Raw genomic sequence first — 17,144 nt, forward strand, 5'->3', positions numbered from 1 at the left:
AAACTTACCTTAACTTTACCATTTAGCATGTTCTTGTCCTTTAAACGAGATGCAAGAAGTTCGGCAGAGTCTTTTGGCAAATTTAAATCGCGAACAAGATCGTTTAGTTCGTTTTGGGAAAACAGTTTTGGCTGCTCATCATTGTCATCGGGAAAGGATGCATCATCGGTAGTGGCAATGCTTTGAGTTTCATCCTGGCTACTACTGCTTTCTTCAATACTTGTATCTTCAAATACAAGTACGGGAATTTCTTCACTATAAGGAGTAGGGCGCATAGCTGACGGTAGATTGGGATACTCCAGTGTTGTGCGATTTTTTTTGTTAATTCCCATGACATTGATAGCACAAAAGTAGCAATCGGTTGTATGATTTGAAGGCTCTCGCCAAATCATGGGGATGCCAAAGTTCATGGACTTTCGCGTGCCTTTGCTCCATTGACGGAGATGCTCTGTGCATCTTTTGCAAACCATGTGAGGTGCACAACGTTTGTCTTGATCGCCGAGCTTCATGCCAAAATATGCATAGTAAACACGCTTGATAAAGGTGGTGACAGTATTGCGATTGGTGAAAGTGTGTATTCACCACAAACATAGCAAAAAACATCTGGCTTATTTACACACATTCTTCGAGTCGCCATTGTATACCTGAATATAATAAAAATGAAATTTTTGTACGTTGTCTCCATGAAATTTAAAGTCTGTATAAAAAAATTCGGCACAATTATATCTATGTCCTGCGAACAGTTTTAATCGCGCAGTAATGAAATAATTTGACTTTGAAAACACAGATAAAAAATTTACAATCTACATTTCATCACAGAACATCTGGACAGATGGATACCTAACCAATACGTAAGACTTACCTTCTGCAACTTTTCGTCTGCTTTTAATAACATGAAATAATTATCACTTTGTATGGCTCGTATGTACTCGCATGTCACTCGTATGTACTCGTATGTCAGTCGTATGTACTTGTATGTACTCGTATGTCACTCGTATGTACTCGTATGTATTCGTATGTACTCGTGTGGTGTTTTAGTCACGATCAAACTTAGACTCCCTAATTAAAATTCAATCAAAAATTGTTTATTCAAATGCTTTCTTCTTTGTATTGCTAGTGCTAAAAAAATTAAATATGTTCAGGTAATAGAACTTCAAACGGTAAATGGTTAATACTTCTGTTGTACCTTTCTCGGGTGTTGAAAAGTTAAAAAATAGAAAATTAACGATAGCTTAAAATGTCGACCTGATCCAGCAAAAACAGTGTTATTTTTGGATTCAGCACATCAAAATTGTCCAAAATCAGTTTACAAAACTGAAACACCAAATTTGCTGTTGACCAGTGTTATTATTCAAACACAAAGCTTCCATTGTCCCAGTCAGTCACAAATACCAGTCCATAAACCACACAGAATGACAGAAACAATTACAATGCGTTTTCCATATTCAGGAATATTTACGATATTTACGAAATATATCATTATCGTTATTTACGATATTTACGAAATATTGCGTCATCAGAGAAATCGTCGTTGTTTATCAATTCGTTCAAGATGTTCAATAATTCAGCCATTTTGTTTTGCCAGTTGTGCGCGTGCGCTTTTGTCGATCCAACTTGTCGCGAATAACAAGTACGCACAACAAGTTTGCCAATGTGCGGCGGGCTTAAATGAACCAAATATCTATCCTTCATCTAATCACGTAATTATAGACGTACTTTTCCTTGAGGTCTATTGAGACTCTTAATAATAACATGTTCGCTGAACGGCAAGACAAATAAGACATCTGTTGGATAAATGTAGTTCATGTATCGTGAATAACAGCTGCAGCATGCGCAAAAACTTCTTTAAACTTTTCCAAGCAAATAGACTTCATATAGGTGGTATTATAGATCAGAATTTTGACATCCCAAACTTGCATCGCAAGTTGAGATGACAAAATTCTGACTTGTCAATCAACGAAGAGCTTAATAAACATCGTATCATCTTTGATATACTGCCGATTTTTCAAACATTCCAATGGCATGAAGAGTGGAGATCCGGAAGCGATATTCATATCAGACTTTGGTCGCTGAAATGAGGAACTTTGAGGATCTGAATGAAAAGCATCAATCATGTGATCTCCATTTCCTTGATCCATTAACATCATTGTGATCTTCTTTTGAAATGGCCATGTTTGTAGTGCATCGTAATCACCTTAAAATACCATGTATATGTATAACATGTAAACAAATAAGTTTGTTGTATTCAGTACTTAAAATTCTAATAAAACCAAATTTTACTACACAAATTTATGATTACATTGCAAAGACTATTTAAAATAAGTTAAGGACGTCTTCAGTAGATTTAATTATTTCACTTCTTTCTAGAAATATTTAACTTTATTAATTATGCAAAAAAATATCACTATGAAATAACAAGACATAATTAGGATTTGTCATTTTGTCGATAATGTGCTGTGAAATATCTAACTAGGGCATTTATGCATATATTCATGTACTCATTTATTTATTAAAATGTTGCACATGCAAATCAAATGTTTTTATGACACGAAAAATTTATGAAATACTATTATGCAATGTGATGATGTCACAGTAATGTTTTTGCATAGTTAATTAAGTAAAATATCTCTAAAAGATTTAAAATAAGAGAAATCCATTAATTCATTTCAAATTTCCTGTGCAGTACACATGCACCTAAACATGGATGGGAAATTCGTCTTATAACCAATTTAAAAACAACAAAATTACAATAATCAATTGGAGATAAAAAGATGTTGAGCAAGAACGTTCAAATCTGCTGACTGCTGTCAGAATCCATTAATACCATTAGAATTATCAAATACTTTAACTTTCAACAATAGATAACTATTGTTCCTATAATACCTTTATTTATTCCTTTACTTACCCTTTTTCTACATTTCCATCATTTTAAAAAGTTTTCTCTGAAGTTTTAAAGCTTACTAGTAGATATCTTAGAATCACTGTAACAATTTTGAGTCTGACCACCAAGTGAATAATAAAAATTATAGAGTATGTATTATGGTGAATACTTAGGAAAAAACAAGACATAGAGTTTTTTTTTTAATATAGACAAAGGGAATGTCGTTTTAACAGTTATATCAGCTATGGCGCTGTTAACTTGTGACCATTTTTGATGATATAAAAAGCAAAAATAATAAAAACGGTCGTACCTTTCATGACAACAAAGAACAAGGATAAATGAGCTTCATTTCCAAAAATATCGCCATTCATATAGATCTTAGCACACATCTTGTAACCATATTGAGAACTGTAAAATGGTGGACTGTACAAGGCTGTTTTGATACCATTAATAGCGTCCTGTCTCTTCTTGCTGAACTTATCTATTTTCCAAAGTAAGGTACCATTGTAGCTGTGTATGGCCTGATTAGATCCCAGTGCACGAGCGCCAGGTCGCGCTTCGAGATCCGTAATCTTCACCGTGTTTCGAGCAAGTGATTCATCAATTTGATCTAAACGCTCACGAAATCGTAGTATAGTTGAGGAATTATCTCGTAATTGCCGTTCGAGAGTCGAGATTCTATCACGCATCGAGGAAACGTCTGAGGACATCTGAGGGTTACTATCGTTACCACCACGACTCTCGATGCTCTCAATCCTCCTTTCAAGACCTGTAAGTTTACCTACTAGCATCACAAATTTTTCTGAAAGATTGGCACGAACAGCAGTAACTTGGTCAGCCATGTTTTGAATAGCAGTAGTAAACTCTGGACGTGGTACGTAGTTATTCAACTGTGTAACAAATGCCATAACATATCGTAACAAGGCGCTCACATGATCAATTAGATTGTCATTCATATGTTGTCGGATCTCCTTTCGTTTTAAAGTCTGTGAAAGAAAGAATAGAAGTAATGGTATCGTGTTCTTTCAACAAAAAAAAACAATCATTCGATTTAAAAAAAACGGCGATACGATGCTATTTTACAGTAATTTAGACTAGTTATAGCAAAGAATTCGTGTGCCATTGATAAATCTTGTTCTTTCACATATTGAAATAAATCTAATGGAAATCAGAGGTGCACATTAAGGGTGTGTAGAAGTTGGTGTAGTTCTCAGTTTTTTAAAATTTGTGTTTATATGATATTGATAATTTAACCATTAGTCTACAGGTAGTTTGCCAGTGTCGACTTGAATTAAATATAAAAATATCATCATGACATTAAACTTATGGGGCGCCGAACTTTGAATTATTTACTTTATAATATTATATTAAACCAAAATCTCGTCTGCCGATGTAATATAACTATATAAATAATCAAATAATGATTAATATCAAGATCTACAATTGATACAAGATGGTTGTATAAATTAATCAATTTTATTGACGTTATTATGGTTATTTTAAGTAATTGGAATAATTTTCACGCACTTAGCGAGCCAGATTACGTCACAACTGCATGAACTTCTAATCCACTCCCCCTGAGTAGTCACAACTTGCAAAACAATTTCGACAAACTTTCCATCTCGAATTCACTCTCACGTGCACATACTTGCATTGTAAAGCTTTATGATCAGTGGTGGACTACTAATTACGTGGCCTGTAGGCTAAGACAAAGTTGTGGGCTCAATTCCTCCCACTAAATTCAATTTTGATTTGCTTTTGTATTTCCTGTTTGTAACCCCATAGGGTAAAAAAAATGGGAAAAGTTCATTTTAAAGTTCAAACGAAATTTCGAAAATTATGGACATGGTCAGGGAAGTGGGAAAAGCCAATACTTCATAAGTTCTGACCATTGTGTATTTGAAAAGAAGATGGAACGAAAGCCATTTTTCTCTACATTCAATGACTCGCAAGGTTTTTAGCAGCATGACTGATATACATTAAACACATTTAGCTAGCCCAGAATAGCAAAAACGTCCAAGTCCTATAATTACGTCTAAATAAAACGGGCCTCCTGAAAGCTGGGCCTGTAGGCTTCAGCCTGCTTCGCCTACTGGATAATCCGCCCCTGTTTATGATCTTGCAATTTTATTTCAGTTTATTCAATATTTTAATGTTTTTAGACATTAAGTAGTGCGTCAATGTACATTATTAATTGTCTCATTTGCTAACAAACATATTATACCAAATCAAACCAGGTAAAAACGTTGGTCATTTGATAGTTGATACAACCATCTACTGTCAAGTTTATTGCTCGACACAAATCATGTTGGCAAAATTCTTTCATCTGATATAATTACGTTGCATCGACTGACAAAATTTTGGTTATAATATGATGAAATAATCTTTGTAAGTAAGTTAAATAATAAGAACATATTCGGCACTCCAGATGTTCTTTGTTACGTTTAATGAAAGTCTAAAACGAGATCATGGAAAGCTACCCTTGATGGAGGATGGTAAATGCAAAATATACCAAGAGCACAACGAGACTCTAGAACATCTGGATGCAGGATGCAAAGTCTTAGCAAACTCTGAGTGGACTCAATAGAGCACTAAAGCTATTTGCAATCAAATGGGTAAAAGAAAATAAGCTGATAGGAACGGACATAGTGTGGTACAAAGAGGGTTAGACCCAAGGAACAGTGGGATTTATGAGATTTTTGTTTTAACTTTAAAGAACTACAATCAAGAAGACGTGACTTAATCCTAGAAATTAAAGAGGTGAAATATATCTGGATATGTGATATGGCTTGCCCACAGCAACAAAATCTTATGACGAGAAAAGGTTAAAAAAAAACTCGGAAAATACAGGCAATTAGCGTTTGAGTTGTAGAAGCGGCGTAACGATGATAATTGGTATCGCGACAATTGAAGCCCTCAACTGGGGCTTACGGAAAACGATCGGTGAATTATCGAAACTAATTCTTAAACAAGAGTTAGTTTTTAAAGTCTATATTAAAGAAAATGAATGCAGGACTTATGCAGGGTAACTAAAATGACTCTGATGCTTGTATACGACATGCTGTGATGTTGTTTGTAATTAACAAAATTTGGCAGTTACTTATATTTTAGGGCCATACGTAGGTGTTTAAATAAAATAATAATAATAATTATGACAACACAAATTAAATTATTCGCAATTTAATTATATTAGTTACACAAATTAAATCATATCACAATTAAACCAAGCTGCTTGTTTCCTTCTTCAAAAACTGGAATAAAAATTGAAATACGCCAATCTACGAAACGCGTTTTGTATTTAAAAGTTTTATAGGGCTTTGGAAACGTTTGTTTTAAAAGTTGTAAGTACGTTTAAGTATGTTTAAGCAAAAATTGATCTTACCTTATCGTGATTGCACCCAATGGCCTGAAATTCACATTCGGTCGGCACTTCATCACAAATCTTATTCTTATGATTCATAATATCTTTCTTTGGTATGCTTTCTTTACAATAATTACAAGGAACTTGTGCATATTCACAATTTTCTAAATGCCACTATAGGTTAAAGAAAAATAAAAGTCAACATCGTTACCCTGTGCGCGACAAAGGCTCATAAATCTTACTTTACTACATGATAAAAGAAGCTGTAGTTAGCTAATAAACAGTTTTTTTGAGAACTCACTTCCAATTCTTTGTAGGTGCCAAACCATTTGCACTGATCAGAAGGACAATGTAAACGAATCTTTTTCAATTCACGTTTCGTGAAAGCATCAGGGAAAAACTGACATAGGAAAAAAGAAATAAAAAATTGATACAATTTCAAAACGTTGAGAAAATGCAGGACGTATGATATAGTTAGGGTAATGACAACAAAATTAAGCTAAGTTTGAGTTGTTGTAGTCTGGGGCTGAGTGCGACACGTTTAATAAATCTTAAGGTTCTTCTCATATAGACAATGTTCAAAATTTTTATTTTTAAATTTTACAGAGAGTTTTATTTTTCAATTATATCAGACTAGTCGATGTGTCTCACTTTCCATAGATTCAGGGACATAGTGAGACACTTAGACAGGAACTTTGTTTCAATAGGTAATACAGCACTGAAAAAGTAAAATTTTATAAAACACCTCAAAAAAATTATCAAATTAATTTTTATCAATAATTCAATGATTTTTTTTATATTAAGGTACAGAAAAATTGAGTTGAACATAATCGATCAAAATATTTGAAAGTAACAAAGTAACAAAACCAGGGGTGGAATCCAAACACACACCATAAAAAATCTTGTCTAATTTTCAATCCTTGTGATCGTAAGCATTATATTTCACACAAACAATTCATCCAGCTTCATGTTCTTTCTATCTCTCACAGCAGACAGGGAAGATCCAATCATATTTATTATTTTCTTTTGCAGTCAAATGGTCTTGCAATATCTTTTCATTGCTCTTCTTTAATTTTTCATCTAGGCATCATGCGAATAACATCATTAGTAGTTTGTTAATTCAACTTCTTCTATCTTCCTTTCAATATGTTTTTAGCAGAGCAGTAATCATAGATGCTTGTCATTGGGCCATCACCTTCATTTTGCTAAAAATCAAACATATTTCAAAATTCAAATAGCTTCCTATTCTATTATAGGGTAGTCAATATTTAAGCAAAAAAATAACGTGTTTACAAGAATAATATTTATTGATCAAATAATTAGTTAAATTTAACAACATGCACACAAAATCACAAAATAAGGGACGCTAGATACATGTTATCGTATGATCATTACTCAAATGGTGAGTGTCTCACTTTCCCCATATGTGTACGGTAGTTAAAATGTCAAATATGAATGTCGTCGATAGCATTTTTAATAGAATGATGTTTCAGCTGAAACAAAAACATCCAAACTATAATACTGTGAATAAATTACCAGAATCTGCGATATATTAAACAAAATCTTTCAACATACCTTTTAACTCAACGAAACTTTGTCGAACGTCATTCACTCGTCACGTGTCTTCGTTTAACAGCCGCCATACTTTCTCCATTTATGAAAATATATAAAAAATTTTTTTCTTACAGGACATACATGCTGGGGAAGCCACTGACTGACTCTTAAGCTAAAACTTCGTTTAACTGCTCAGATATTTCCTATTAAATGGGAAATGTCGCACTTGGCCCTTGTGTACTTGCCCGAGGTTGCGCCTGTGAAAATTCTGGAAAGTTTTCACTTACATCATTTCTGCTTAATGTTTCTTGATCTTCAGGACATTTTGGATCAGGTTCTCTACAGATTAAACGAATATATAAAAACTTGTAATGCTTTATATATTTATATCGAGGAGTAATTTGAACGATTTTTAGAACACTGCCTAAAAAATCACACATAAAAATGAATTTAGAGTTTCAAAAAATTTACTCCATACCAACGTGGATACGCGCACTCTTAAATTATATCAAGTTAGAATATGTGATTGCTACTATGCATAATGTAACAAATATCACATACGTTTTGACGAACTGGTGTCATGACATCACATGGTAACACTCCCAATCAGTAAAAAATAGAAGTCACTATATTAGACATGAAGAGACTAAGAATGTTTTTCCTTCCTTATTACATGTGCCGTTTTTATTCCGCCCTTTAAACTTAGTAAGGCAAGAAATTGTGCAATCAAGAGTAAATGCTCACAACAAACTTGTTTGTCACTTGTTGAAGACATTAGACATTGCGTTTATTGTAATCCGACATAAAACAAAAAGAGTTGAAAGCTTGGTGGCAAAGTGTTGTTGCTAGTTGTACTATATATTCTTTTGTTTAAAATAGTGGGGTTTTTTTGTTAAACAGTTTATCAATTAAAATTTACTGTGGCACTTAAGTTAATCTGCAGTACACAATTGTTGCAAATAATAAAATGCGCTAATTCTATACAAGTTAGAAAACAAGACATTATAAGAAAATTGATACTGATGTTGCTGATGTTATCCTTTTCTTTCCATCATAGTAGCCAATAGCAAACCTTTGTTTACAAGTTCAATATATTGACATCAAAAGTAGGAGTTTTGATAAATATTTCATGTAATTACAATTAGGATTCCACAAGGTCTAAGCCCTCAATACATGCAGGCAATTCTCATTGGTGCTAAACAGAGAAGGATCAATTACGTTTACAGGCCCCACTTCCGTCAAAAATTGTATTGAGTGAATTCCAAAAAATATATATGCGTGGCTTAACAGTCAACAGTAAACTATAGCCAGCTGGCAAGCTATACGTCTAAAAGAGACAATAAATTTCATAAAACGTTGATAAACAACAAATTGTCTTACATAAGGAGGTCTACCATACAAGCTTTACAAAACATATGGCCACACTTGGACTGCATTGGATCGACAACGATTAAATGACAGCTAACACATTTAAACCTTGGGTCAATTTCTTTGCGATCATCCTCGCGGATCTTCATTCCTGGCATTGTCGAAGACAATTCTAAGAGTAAAGCAACATTTTGAAAAATTCAGTTTATGGATAAGCAACGAATAAAAGTCTTAAGATCAGTGAGGGTATAATTCCAGCCAAAATTTTGATTCGATTGTACTGCAGATAAGAGCGTGAGATTACATAACAATATAGATGAGTTTGAGGGCAGGCAAATTTGGTTGAGCTGCCAGCAAAACGTAAACAAAGCAAGTCATCTATTTAACTTAAAGCTGTCATAATAATCCTTTAAACGAATTAAATTGCTTCTTATGAACACAGATCGAGCAGACATTGGTAAAGACATAAACGAGCGAGCAAGGCAATGAAGGAAATGAACCTAACGTAACACAGTAACACCAACGATGACAACCAGCTATTCAATCAATTTACTCAAGCAGGCAAAAAAGCATACAATTTCTTAAATTTACACAAGAAGCTGTGATGTGTAAACTGTCATGATTCCGTTGACGTAAACATAGAACTTGAAAATAACTGCAAATAAGGTTCATCTTAAGTTTCATCGTCAAACAAATAAACATAACCATTTTTACAAATGCATTGAATGCTTACGTTAGATGACCTCAACGTAATCTCTAAGCCCTTTTGGACATAACTTTAGCATAAAGCCATATATGTTGTACTGAACAAGATGGCTGTTGCAGATATATGGGGAATCCCTAATTATTTTTGGGAAAACCCACTGCCATGCTTAAGGAAAACCATGCGCTGAATGAAATATCGTACAGAAGAATGAATATTTTGTAGTTGAAAAGTAGTTGAATTTAATCATGGAGCTTACTCAGTTGTATAGAATTGTAATTATTATATAGCGCCAACTGCATTAATTTTAATTATATGCTGTAGAGCATCGTTTACTTTTCAAAACAAATCTACTCATATTTACCATTATTTAAAATTTTTCGATAACTTACGCTAAAGAACCGAGAAAATTCTCAGCAAAAAAAGACATCCATTCTTGATTCTAGCAAAGAGTCTAAGCTAAGCATATAACCATGACTAAGCAATGGACGACTCTTGTAGATTAAGGGGAGTCCCTAGTAATTTTAGGGGAAAACCCACGAGGATATCGTACTAAAAATATTTTCTTCATATGCACGTCACATGATCCAATATCTCACGATATGTTAGGTATTGTAAGAAATTATTGCATAAATTAGAATACGCAACGTAAGCACAAAAACTGAAATGTTATTACGGTATCTAATTTATCACTGCTCTCAAAAAACTAACCCTCTTTAACTTGACAATTTGTCGGAAAATATTTATATATTGAATAGTATTCGCATGTATATTGACATTATAATTTATATTCACTGGGGCAGCAATCAACAGGCAACAATTTTTCAGTGACAAACGAAGAAAAATGCTATTCGAGCTCATCGTAACAAACTTTAGTCTATTTTAGTCAATCAAAAAGCCCTAATGAAAATCAATATCTGTCACAACTTGGACTGTTTCAAACGTCGAATTTTGCATGTGTCAAAAGCAACTATTACACGACGTCTTCGCTTTATCTCGTTCCAGACTTTGTTGTGAGTAAAACGCGCGAGCCAAATTGTATTCGACACATGCAAAATTCAGCGTTTGAAGCGACGTCGCACTTTCGTCGCATAATGCGACAAACCGATCGAGTTTAAAGTTAAGGTCGACCTCAATTAAAGCAGTCGAATATAATTGTTTAATACGTCGAATTTCATGCACTTAATCCAAGCTATTTTATTCGACACGTGCAAAATACGACGTTTGAAACAGGCCCAATACTTAAGAAGAAATAAGAGATGTTTACTGTGTTTGCACAGACTTATGCAAACCGAGGAGACTTTGGGAGAACTCGAGAGCCGATCAGTGGAAGCCCGAGACCAAAGTTCGAGGGTTGCACCTGCTCGAGAGTTCTCACAAACGTCTCTGAGGTTTGCATAAGCCAGCGCAAACACTTTCGTGTTCAAAACATCCTTTATTTTTTTATGAATTAACAATGATGCGAAACAAACAAACATTTTAATTTTTCCGCTATAATGTATTCATGATCGATTTGAAAATTCTCATTGACTGAATGATTGTTTTGATTGATTTGATTGATTGAGCTCAGATGTGTTTTGCACAGGCTAATGAAAACACAGTTCTAGACCTATCAGTGCACGTGTTTCATTGCGTTATATTATAATTCATATGGAAACGATAGATTTAATGAGCAATGATATGCAAACTTACAGTTACCTTGACTTCGGAAAATCTCATCAAAGATACTGAACTAGTCTAAACCCAACGTAAGTCGTGTTGAAACTTGCAGTTTCTCGTGTCATTCAACGAACAGATAGCAAAGTTTCTTAAAAGGAAAACCCAAATGCATAACAACATTTGAAATGATAGAAGTGCCAGTATAAGTATAAATTTCTTGATAATGTAAATATTTATCATTCACATTTAAATTAATGGCTGAAATTTGTACTTGGATAGTTACCTAAGAAAAAATCAAAATATTCATGCTCGCCTCTCAAAGTACATACAAACGGCCTGCGTGGCCCAAGTCTTTTATTTGAGACCACAAAAAAATTATTTTTTTTGTCCGGACATGGATAGCTGGTACCAAGCAAATATATGTATTTCAGCGATAAATCCTATATCAACCATGATCTCGTAATTTATCTAACTAAGAATTTAGCAAAAACAAGAATAAGTTGATATTTTTACAATGGATAAGCCTATGTCAGTGATTTAGAGATTAGTACGCCAGGATAATTTAGTACTAGAAGTTACTATTGCACGGAGGAATGCTGCTCCGCCCCCTTAGGTCCACAATTTCATGTACTGCATATTAAAATGATTTCGTGTTGTAGCATATGTTGCAAATTAGCTTGGAAAAAATATTTCAAGGCAAGTCTAGTGAAGTGATAAAAAGTTTAGCGCTTTTCCATGTTTACAGCTTTCTTTAATTTAATTAACGTGCCTCTTGTGAATGATGCGATGTACTGTTGACCTTATATGGGATGAGTGCTCCTGTGCTCGGAAGAAACGAAGTAATGCGCTCGGAAAGCCGATCGACGGTCAACTTCTGGCATAAATATCTCCGTGCTTTATATCCCGTGTTTACATCATATTAAAGTAATTCATTTTACAAATTTTAAAGATGAAATTATTGTCATTTTGAAATTTGAGTGATAACAATTTTTTGAGATAATTATCATATCTTCAACAATTTGTTTTATCACATTTTCCTCATCCAAGCTTTGTGACAAGAGTGTTTTGTTTCAATAGAAGTAAAGATATGTCGACAATGCCACTTTAAGGGGGTCTCAGTTTCAGGACATTCGTCCCGAATTAGATTAATAGTATCCCAAGTGTACATGCAAGGTTTTTAAACCTAAGTCTTGTTGAAAACTTTCATTTCACAAACAGTCCTTCCAGCTAGGCTTAGGTTGGCTACATTAAGAAAATTCCTGCAACTTAAACATTTATTAAATAAAAAAACAAAAACAAACAGAATTATTTATTATTTCATACTTGAATTCTATAAAAACATCAAATACATTCAGAACAAAAATGAAATTAAGTTACAACAACTGAAATTAATTACAACAACTGAAACTAAGTTTTATAATTGACGAAAATTCCGCAACTTAGTGATGCAGTTTAGAAAGAAAATCGTTGATAAAATAAATTACATTAATGTACTGTTTGCTATTGACCTACAATATTGTTGAAAATATTTTAAAACCTTAAAAAATTTGATAATTGCTTTCTAAGCAATAAAAGTTTTACCCAACAAATCTATTGCTTTAAAATCTGATATATTGACAAAGATCGCAAAACTGCTTGAGAAAAATACCGGTTCTCTAAATTAACGGGTATGATTTTTATGAAGCAATAGGCCACAAAAATTAATGTGAACTCATGCAACACAATGCAAACAAAAAAAAAGATTAGCAGATTTTATTTGATCGAGAAAACCGCGCAATAAATTACCAAAGAAAAAATGTTAGCCAATTTATAGCAATTCATGAAATATTTTAAATGTGTAGAATCAAATAGCAAACGGCACATTAAAAATAACATTTAAATATTGCATCTATATATGACATAAATGATGATGCATCTCTTTCCCACAATAAATGATACAAGTTACAATTTTCACAAAACGAAGGAATTCCGACATGCATTGTTTGAGTGATGCAAAGTTGTAGGGCTTATAAGGGCACACAAAACCTTAACTAAATTTTGGCGATATTTTGTAATGATAAATTTTTTGATATATACGCTCAATCTTTCACTTACATTTGCGAAAAGAAAAAACATTTTAGTTATGAAATTCCAAATGGAATAACTGCATATTTTCAAGAAAACAAATTTTCAAGTTTTACTTGAGTGGCTGTTATGATTAGGTCCACACTAGCGTTGGGTTTGCAAACTTGGCTCATGATAATGGCTTAAGAGTAACTTGTATCAAGTAAATTATAAATTTAAGCAACAAATTTATGTAAACATATACAGATGTAATATATATGCCTAATACCACCAATATGAAGTATATACAACAAATCGGTGCAGCCATAATAAACAAAACACAAACCATCATTACCTAACAACCGATTTACTGCCGCACAATTCTAGTCCACTAACATGTCAGAGATGATAGAAGCTCTTCCTGAGTTAGCTAGTCTAGTGTTTGAAAGCAAGAACAAAACATTCAATGAAAGAGAAATGTGTGGTAGGTATCAACGTCGTTTAACCAATCAACACCAGCATTTGATAAAAACCTATCATGTGTATTGTAGTTTTGGAAAAATCCTCAATTTCCATTTGGAAACATCAATATCCTATTTACCACAATACGCATCAATGGTTTGAAATCAAGATTAACCAATGAAAAATTGTTTAACGTAAGCACCGATAAAAACACCTTTCGACTTTCTCAAACATTGCAAATTGTTCTGAGACCACAAAACGACCAAAATCTTAGCTAAAATGAAAAAGAACTCACTGAGCTTAAAAAAACGTTAGGTGAAAAGAGGTTAAATGATTTTTCTGGTATTTTATAACTTTGCTAAAGTCCTTCAACAAAAGACTGTTCAGTTGATCTCTTGCAGCAGCTAATAGCTTATTGAAAACTTCAACAAAAGGAAACCTATGATAAGTAACGCTGTAAGATTTTGAAAGATCCATTGTCAAATAAAGCACAACTGAAAAAATAGATTGCAATATCTCATACTAACCACTTATAGCGTACAGAAATTTATTATGAATGTAAAGCCAAACAGGATGAGGTAGAAGATACTGCAATTTTACACCCCATTAGCACAGCAATGTACTGAAACAGACATGGTTCATTGCATCCCAAACGATCCATATACCATCTTAAACAATCTATTATACCCCAAATACCTCAAACAAAGATCAACTCATTTCAAGTAAGTTTTAACCATCAACCTTAATCTAAAACCTGCCGCACCCTGGCAAAACATTAGAATTTCTCACGATTTGTTGCCTTTATTTGTGTGAAGCATCGTCGTCACAACAAAAACAGTATCATTTCTTCTTCGTCTTCAGAGAAATCATCGTTGTTTATCAATTCGTTCAAGATGTTCAATAAATCAGCCATTTTGTTTTGCCAGTTGTGCGCGTGCGCTCTTGTCGATCCAAATTGTCTGAAATAAAAAGTACGCACAAAAAGTTTGCCAGTGTGCGGCGGGCTTAAGAGAACCAAACCAAATATCTATCCTTCATCTAATCACGTAATTATAAACGTACTTTTCCTTGAAGTCTTGAGACTCTTAATTATAACATGTTCGCTGAACGGCACGACAAATAAGACATCTATTGGATAACTGTATTTCATGTTTTGTGAATAACAGCTGCAGCATGCGCAAAAACATCTTCAAATAGACTTCATATAGGTGGTATTATCGATTGGAATTTTGACATCCCTAAAACATACATGTTAAGTTGGGATGACAAAATTCCGACCTGTTTAGTCAACGATAAGCTTAATAAACAGAGTATCATCTTTAATATACTGACGATTTTTTAAACTCTCTAAAGGCATGAAGAGTGGAGATCCAGAGGCGATATTCATATCGGACTTTGGTCGCTGAAATGAAGAACTTTGGGGATCTGAATGAAAAGCATCAATCATGTGATCACCATTTCCTTGATCCATTAACATCATTGTGATTTTTTTTTGAAATGGCCATGTTTGTAGAGCATCGTAATCACCTAGGAAAAATAATATACAATTATAGAAGATTTTTAAGATAACATGCAACTACCGTTTACATGTCCCATACATCTACCGTTGAAATAACTATCTCATCTCTCATTAAGAACTAAACAAGCCATTATATTTATCATAATGAATGCTTAAAGTTAATTGAAAGAAGAAGATTTGGTTTAAGAAAACATCCTCCCGACCAACAATCTTCAAAAATACAAGCCTTGATGCCGTGCCGTTCCCTGATGAAAATGAAAAAACCTTTACAAGATCCATCGCAAATTGAAGATAAATTGAATGGCTATTTTTCATATCTTACCGAAATTTGATTGATTGTAACATTAACAGATGCTATCCTGATATGCTCTTTAATTTAGTAAATAAATTTAAGCAGATCACAAAAATTCTCTCTTTGAAATGGAGGTCCAAAAAACATTGTCACAGCATGCTTTCACATATTTATCAAACAATTTTGTCAAAAATCTAAAAGCTTCACATGTATGACAACATATAATCGCTCAATATTGCTTTGGATAAAATCAGTTTGGGATTTGAAAACAATTACTCAACTGAAATAGCTCTCTCATCAATAGGTAATTACGATATAGCCAAGCAGCATATGTAGTGTGAACTGCATTCACCTGGGAGTTTTATGAACTCAAGTTACCTGGGAGTTTTATGAATAAAATCGTACTGTTTGGCGTTTGCAAAAAAATTCAGCCGAGTGTTACAATTCGAGATCATTTATCTCATTAGCATAGGTAAAAGTCATATGTTTGTAGATGTAGATCGTCCAGGTTAGTATAGTTCTGAGAAGGACTGTTTTTGTTGTTGTTGACTGACGTTTCTACAACCTTAGCCATCTTCAGAGTCAAATGAGAAGTAAACGTCAGGTTAGCCGTATTTGTTATCTGGTTTTTACAACATTGTATTGTGTGTACAGGAAATGTATGGGTGTCAATTGTGTATTGTCATTGTGAATTAGTGTGAAGTGTAATGTTCTTAGTTGTGATGTGTGATTTAAGTGTGATGTTATTAGTTGTAATGTGTGGATGTCAATTGTGTATTGCCATTGTGAATTAATGTGAAGTGTAATGTTTTTAGTTGATCGTTTGTTTGTATTGTGAATACGTCGTTTGTAAGGTGCCGGTAATTGCTGTGATCTGTTCATTGGGGTTTGTTCCAAGTTGGTATACCAACTTTCTAACGTAAGCCGTTGTCTATAGTCAGTACTGTAAGTAATGCATTTTGCCGAGTCCCAGTCAATGTTGTGCTTTGTGATTTGGTGATGTTCGGCAATGTGATTAGTTTTGTCTTGTTTCTTTGTAGCTTGTTTGTTTTCAGTAAGTCTTATGTTTAAGTTCCTGCAAGTTTCCCTGATATAGAAGGCGTGGCAGTCGAAGCAGTTTGTTTTGTAAACTGCACCTTGTCGTTCGTTGGGTTGTTCTATGTCCTTTATGTTTGTTAGTACTTGTCATAACGTGATTGGTTTATGTGCGACACGTATGTCTTATGGTCGTAAGATACCCACACATTTCCGGTACACACAATACAATGACGTAGGAGCCAGGTAACAAATACGGCTAACCTA

At 33.7% G+C, this 17,144-nt stretch overlaps 2 protein-coding genes across 4 annotated transcripts in view; both read right to left on the minus strand.

Moving 5' to 3' along the window:
* Nucleotides 1-1,063: 1,063 nt before the first annotated feature.
* LOC124448721 (TNF receptor-associated factor 3-like) lies at nt 1,064-10,347 on the minus strand. Its single transcript, XM_046999682.1, has 7 exons — nt 10,260-10,347; nt 9,177-9,336; nt 8,084-8,135; nt 6,544-6,642; nt 6,264-6,416; nt 3,192-3,867; nt 1,064-2,194 (listed from the first exon to the last, which is right to left on the minus strand). The coding sequence occupies exons 2-7, from the start codon at nt 9,320-9,322 to the stop codon at nt 1,950-1,952; spliced, it is 1,371 nt and encodes a 456-aa protein (XP_046855638.1). The 5' UTR covers nt 9,323-9,336; nt 10,260-10,347; the 3' UTR covers nt 1,064-1,949.
* A 4,187-nt stretch (nt 10,348-14,534) lies between these two features.
* The window catches only part of LOC124448722 (TNF receptor-associated factor 3-like), a 64,517-nt gene continuing 61,907 nt past the window's right edge, over nt 14,535-17,144 (minus strand). For all 3 annotated transcript variants that reach the window (XM_046999683.1, XM_046999685.1, XM_046999684.1), the window contains one exon: nt 14,535-15,558. In XM_046999683.1, coding sequence (XP_046855639.1) covers nt 15,314-15,558 — 245 coding nt within the window. In that variant the 3' untranslated portion in view covers nt 14,535-15,313. The remainder of the gene's footprint in view (nt 15,559-17,144) is intronic.

This window comes from Xenia sp. Carnegie-2017, unplaced genomic scaffold (genome assembly GCF_021976095.1).
Source record: "Xenia sp. Carnegie-2017 unplaced genomic scaffold, XeniaSp_v1 HiC_scaffold_23, whole genome shotgun sequence".
Taxonomy (NCBI): domain Eukaryota; kingdom Metazoa; phylum Cnidaria; class Anthozoa; order Malacalcyonacea; family Xeniidae; genus Xenia; species Xenia sp. Carnegie-2017.

Bases quoted from the DNA above. Each gene is read 5' to 3' on its own strand.
- LOC124448721 (XM_046999682.1), bottom strand. From the start codon at position 9,322: ATGCCAGGAATGAAGATCCGCGAGGATGATCGCAAAGAAATTGACCCA. The intron at 6,417-6,543 runs GTGAGTTCTCAA...TTTAACCTATAG, and splicing joins GCACCTACAAAGAATTGGAA to TGGCATTTAGAAAATTGTGA. The intron at 2,195-3,191 runs GTACGACCGTTT...TGGTATTTTAAG, and splicing joins GTTCTTTGTTGTCATGAAAG to GTGATTACGATGCACTACAA.